This window comes from Hydra viridissima, unplaced genomic scaffold (assembly GCF_058129835.1).
Source record: "Hydra viridissima isolate aposymbiotic clone 2 unplaced genomic scaffold, HvirCarnegie_v1 scaffold_14, whole genome shotgun sequence".
In the NCBI taxonomy this organism is placed as follows: Eukaryota; Metazoa; Cnidaria; class Hydrozoa; order Anthoathecata; family Hydridae; genus Hydra; species Hydra viridissima.
The window spans coordinates 7,576,475-7,582,649 of NW_028324313.1; the positions used below are offsets into that span (position 1 = coordinate 7,576,475).

General features: G+C 28.5%; 2 protein-coding genes across 3 annotated transcripts in view; both read right to left on the reverse strand.

The window, feature by feature from the left end:
- LOC145181762 (RAD50-interacting protein 1-like) overlaps nt 1-5,064 on the reverse strand; it is a 15,666-nt gene extending 10,602 nt beyond the window's left edge. Inside the window, exons 1-3 of one of the 2 annotated variants that reach the window (XM_090072282.1) lie at nt 4,849-5,052; nt 434-675; nt 142-315 (exon numbers count right to left, since the gene is read on the reverse strand). In XM_090072282.1, coding sequence (XP_089928408.1) covers nt 142-315; nt 434-675; nt 4,849-4,980 — 548 coding nt within the window. In that variant the 5' untranslated portion in view covers nt 4,981-5,052. Of the gene's footprint in view, nt 1-141; nt 316-433; nt 676-4,848 lie in introns of both variants that reach the window. The other variant, XM_090072281.1, reaches the window with a different exon arrangement.
- On the reverse strand, nt 1,021-4,826 carry LOC145181194 (exocyst complex component 4-like). The gene has a single exon (XM_080056224.2). The coding sequence runs from the start codon at nt 4,487-4,489 to the stop codon at nt 1,658-1,660; it is 2,832 nt and encodes a 943-aa protein (XP_079912350.2). The 5' UTR covers nt 4,490-4,826; the 3' UTR covers nt 1,021-1,657.
- Nucleotides 5,065-6,175: the final 1,111 nt, after the last annotated feature.

The following is a 6,175-nucleotide window of genomic DNA, read 5'->3' on the forward strand; positions in this document are numbered from 1 at the left end:
AAATATGATAAAAGTGTTGTTTAAGAAAAGTTAATCCAATTTAAGTCAAGACATCAATAAAGAACATTTATAGATGCAGGAAAAAAAGTAATAATAATGACTTAAATTCCAAAAAAACAATAAATTGTTAGAATAACTTACCTAGCCAAATGTACTTTCAACTTTTTGTACAACAACTCACATTTGTTAAAAGAATAAGTTCTTAAGTGTCCACAGCCTGAGTTTTGAAGAGCAGAAGAAATCATATGCAATTTATAATGATGGTTGGTTGCTTGCATGAAGTTCTTCTTTTCACTACTAATTACTATCTCCTCACTACCAAAATAAATAACTATATATTCAGCATTAACAACAGAATCTTATGGAGATAAATTAAAAACACTTTAGAACTAATTTATGACTGGTATTAAAGTAAGATGAGTAAACCAATCACCTTAAATCATCTACTTCTTTTAGCCATAACAAGTACATGTGCTTGTTGCATACATGTTTAAATTCTCTGCTCAGACTACTTAGACTTTTTAACAAATTACTTAATGCATCTTTATGATTATTATAGAGGGTGAATGCATTTTGTGCATTGGTTGTTATTATTTTGATATCCTCCTCCAATCTTTGGCATGTTTTTGTGATCTTCTGAAGATCTAAAGCAGCATTTTGTTCACTGTCAGCAATCTAGAACAGATCAGTAAAATGTCAGATTTGTAAACTTTTTGTAAAAAATATTTTTTGGTTTTTGTTACACACAAATGTTTTAATATTTTTTTAAAAATATGTCTGAGACAGAGAGGTCAAATTTCCATATAATGAATGATTTGTTGGAATGATAAGCTTAAAAATCTGCAAGAGTCTGTTAAAGTAATAAGTCTCAAAACAATTCATTTCATACTTCATAGTTCACATTTACAATTATTTAAAAGATTCACCATAATTCACCTAAAAAACAACTCTATCATCCACAAGTCGCTTATTTTTTTATGCATCTCAATACTTTGACAAAAAATCAACTAATAATTTATTTTCAAAAATACTTTAGCAAGAACAAAAGTTTTACATTTTCAAAATAAACAAAATTATTGGTGTTTTAATGTTTAAACAAATTGTCAAATAAATTTGTAATGTAAACAAATGGCCATTTTTTCTTTAAGATACAGATTATTACATAAATTTCAAAACTTTAAAATTTTACAAAAACTTTTAGGACATTTTTTTACTTTCACTTCAGAAATAAAATCATTTAGAAAAATACTTATCAAATTAAAAAATTGATTTTTTTTTGAAGCATTTTTTTTTTCTTATCAAACATTTATAATTTTACACTTTTATTACTCAGAAATAAAAAAGCTTGAGTAATGGAATCAATAAAAAGAAGTAGCAAACATTTTAGGATACATTATAAAAAAACATGTTATTTTATACGTCATCTGTTAAAAGAAACATCACAGAACATTTTTAGAAAACAAAATAGGCATGACAGCACTGTGTAAGCGCTTTAGAGGAAATAGAAATAAAAAAAACCATTTACAAAATTTCATACAAACATTTAAATTCTATTACTTTATATATAGGAATATTTTTTACGAGCTTACCTAAAATATAACCGTTAGAATAAAATTTGAAAAATATTTAGTATACTAAGCAAAAAAAAAAAAAAATTTTAAATTATTGAAAAATTCTTTTGTTTTTCCTCAGCTTGTTGGAGAATCTCGCTAAGCTTATTTCTACGAATCTTCCATAAGTTCTTATCAAATGGAACTTCACTGCGACTTAAAAGTTCTAATGCATTTGCATAATCTTGCTCCTTACAGAAACTTCCTTGTTCCAATATCGTTTTCAGGATCTCTTCTGGTTTCAAATTAAGCAATTCAAAATATTTCCTGGCCATATCAAGGTTTAAATCACGGCGAGTTGTTATATTAGCTAATTCTTGTTGAATTGTAAAAATATTCTGGCACATTTTTTTGACGCCATTATGATTAATCTTTTTTATATAACTTGTACTTGCAATTATTATTGCTGCTATCAAATAACCTAAGCCATCAAACAAATAATGCATTTTAACAGGAGACAAAGCAGAAGAACAAAAATCTTCTATGTCTCTAAGATCTTTTGCTAACTGTGGAATTTGTGGATCTACCTCAACAGAATCAAAATTGCAGACAAAACTAGACTCTCTGGTTGCTTTCCCAATAAAATAAAAACAATGACATCTTATTTCCAGATGCAATAAAAGAAGACAACTCTCTGACATCTCTTTAAATTTTTGTGCCAAGTTTTTTATTGAAGCTGATAAATCATTATCCACATCAAGCTCCTGTGGAAGAACTTTTTTATCTACAAATGACTCTGAAACAGATACTGAGTTAGACCTTGTAATACTTTTATAGAATATTTCAATCTTTTCAGATAACCATTCTAAACTTTCTTGAAGATTAGCAATAGATTTCAGATCCTGTACATCAAGAATGATTTGATTTTTCTCAATTTCAGAGCGCTCAAGATTACTAATTAGCAAAGATGCTTCTCGATCTTGCAATCCTCTTGTAGTTTCAAAATCTTCTTCATCGTCTAGTTTAAAGTTTTTTGGGTTTCTCAGATTTATCCAATTAGGCAAAGACATCAACAACCGTTTGATATCATCATCTTTAACCCAGTTCACACTAATTATTCGAGATGCTTTACCATCTCCTTCCCTATAAACTAGCCCTTTATATTCGCCATGACAAGATTCAAAATACGCAGACAATGTTTTAATAACAATCTCAAGAATTTCACGAGAATAAGTTGGGAGTATTTTTGTCAATTCTAGCAATTCTTCCATGATATTATAAACAACAAGACTTCCTTTTAGAATTGGTCTTGAAAGAAGCAAGTTCTTTTGTGTTTTTATGTCACATAAATTCCTCAAGGCATCATGACCTTTTGTTGCAGCACTTTCTTTTTCTGATACTTCATAGAGAAGTTGATCTAAAAAAACTTTTTCTACAAAATTAGTCACAAAATGATACAAGACACCAGAGGAGCCCAGAGTGGAATTTGTTTTCAAATCAATCTCTTTAATAAAATTAACAACTGGGACAAAAATAGCAGTTATATTTCTGGCATGTGGCTTGCACAAAAGTTGAGGAGCATTCCAAACAACAAAGTCAGTGTAACTATCTTCAGATAAGCCTGATGCTATATCTTGTTCACGCATGTAACTATGAATTGCTTCAGCTGATGAGGAGCATTCAAACTTAAATAACTGTGCAGGTTTTATTTTAGGAGCAACAGCCATTGGGAGTCTCTTTCTCGCAGTGAAAAATGATGCTACAGTACTATCTAACGTGCCAAAAGAACTGAAAACTTGTTGGGGTGCAGATGTATTTTGAAGATTAAGATATGGATGAAGCATATCTTTAATAGCAAATTGTATTTTTGACCAGATATCCTCCATGGTATATAAATTTAAATCTTTAGAAACCTTTGTTTGTTTAAATGCAGCAACCAAAATGCTGTGATAAAAAGCAACACTGCGAAATTTCTCAAAAGAAATCTCAAGAAGTTCTAAGAGTGTACTTGAATTTCCTTTTACAGCAAGTTCTTCAATAGTTAGAACTTCTCCTGAATCTACAGCTCGCTTTGCAACAAGATCTGTTGATTTTCTAAGTACCATCAACATATCTCGTTTAATTCGTTCTTTAACCATTTCAACAGCTTCAGGGACTTTGTCTATGGAAACTAATGATCGAACAAGTAAATTAATAAAAAGTGGGATATTTTCTTCAGGATCTACTTGCAAATCTTCTTGCAACTCTTCCATTGAAAAAACAGGGACTTGGTCACTCTTAACAATTTTTGTGTTACTTGGCTTATAAGAAAAGGTTCTTTTAAATGCAGCAACATTAGATTCAGCAGTACCTTTCTTAGTTAGTTTTTGGGAATCAGAATGAATTTGCTTGCTAATTTCATCCACAATTGCTTCATAAACCAATGACTTTCTGGCATGTAAACTGGATCGAAGGTCACGTAAAGCATCAACATTTGCCAGCTGCTTATCTAAATTTAGGATAGCTTCAGCCAAAAGATTTGCAGCATGTAAGTAGTGCTTCCTACTTAGAAATCTTTCAAGTTGTTCTGGAACAGCAACAGCTTTTTCAATTTTATCCAACAGATTTAACTTTTCAGAACACTCCAAACCTTCTTGCCAATGCGTTTTCAAATCATCTCGATTACAATATAATAATGTTCTACAAAGTAATAATTTTTCATGTAAAGCCTTAATGCGATTTCGGCTGGCAGAAATTCTTGTTATCACTGAGCCGAATGACTGAACTGTTTTTTTTAAGTGATCTTGGTTTGTCTCAACAAGTTCACTAAGTTTTTCATCTGCTGTTTTTAACTCTAGCTGCAGTTTTTCTTTTTCACGCTCTCTTCTTTTTGAATCATCAGAAATTGACAATTGCTTAATGACACTACTTAGAAGTGCTACAGAATTCTCAGCAGTCATAATAAACACCAAATAATAAAAGCAAATTTTTATCTAAACCTAAAATACAAACAACAATGTAGAAATTACATTAAATTAAACAAATACTTATTATACTATTAGACAATAGTATACTTACATTTTAAACTGTGTTTGAAATTATACAAATGTATAATTTTAATTAACTGGCAAAAGTTTTTAAACTATATCACGGAGCTGATTTCTATAAAACAGCATATTTATGCCTATATGTTAGTGGCAGACAATTATAAACTCATAAAATAAAATTTAGCTAGTGTAATATTTATACTAAAAAACTGTAACAAAAGGGTTAGCAAAAGTTTATCTGGTTACATTAATATAGGAAACTAAGTGTATACCGTGATTAATAAGAGTTTTTTCTTGGTATTATATTCTTCAAAAATACATTCTAAATTTCTTAAGCTATCATAATCTTCTCCAAAAAGACCATCAAAAAGTTCTGTTACAGACTTTTCAATTTCAAGTGACATCTTTTTATTTTTATTGTTTCTCTTGGTCCGTGGTTTCAATAAAATCAGTTCAAGATCAAATGAGTTGCACAGTGACCCAGATTAAAGTTAAAAATGGCTTAACGCCCGAAAGAAAAAAAATTTTTTTTTCGTTTTTTACGCTTAAAATGTTAAAATAAACTATTTTTTTTTTGTCTAAAATCAATTTAAAAAATTTTTTTATTATTACTAATGTGCAATTTTAAAGAGATATACGTAAAAAAAAAAAGATTAAGTAATTAGATAATAAATTCCAATAATATGTTAACCTTTGGTATTTGTAATATTTAAGACATTATTTTTAGCAAAATTAAAAAAGTAAAGTTAAATGACATTTTTGGAAATCTTAAGGTTCACTTTCTAAGAAGTCAATATCAGGTACAAGAGGTTTTCATTAATTTACCCCAACATCTAAAGTTACTATCAGTTTTAAACGAACGAAAGTTCAAGTTTATTAATATGTTTTACAAGCGTTAAAAAAAGCGATCCAAAATCAAAATCAATGCATTGAAACTCAATAATTTCTTTTTACGACGTTTTAATTCATTTTTTTGCATTAGAATAGTGGAAGAGATAAAATGTGTTAAAAAAGAACTAAAAGCCAAATTAATACATCATTTACGCGGACCATTTACGCAGCATTTTCCGACTACAGCAGATAACTGCTGGGTCCCTGTATATTATTATATTATATATATATATATATATATATATATATATATATATATATATATATATATATATATATATATATATATATATATTACTTTTTGTTGAAGCAAAAACAATAGTAAATGGTATTGTGTACACTTAAAGTAAAAATATCTCAAAGTAGGGGATGATGGGTAGGAATGATCCATTTCTTTTTAAACGGTTATACCAATGAAACAAAAAATGAACAAATATTTTAATATACGATAAAGTTACGATAACGGTTTTACCAATGAAGCAAAAGTGAAAAAATATTTTTATATACAATAAGGAACCCGAGGCAGCTTGGTGTATTGGGTTTCTAATAACCAAAAGAAATTTCATGAAATATTAATTTTATTAACTTATTATTATTTATATTTTATATTAAACCATTTTTTTTTTTTTGAAATAATTAATTTCAAACCTGATAAAGTTTTCTACCAAACGGGTAAGAAAAGTATCCCTGAGAGGGTTAAGTTGCAAA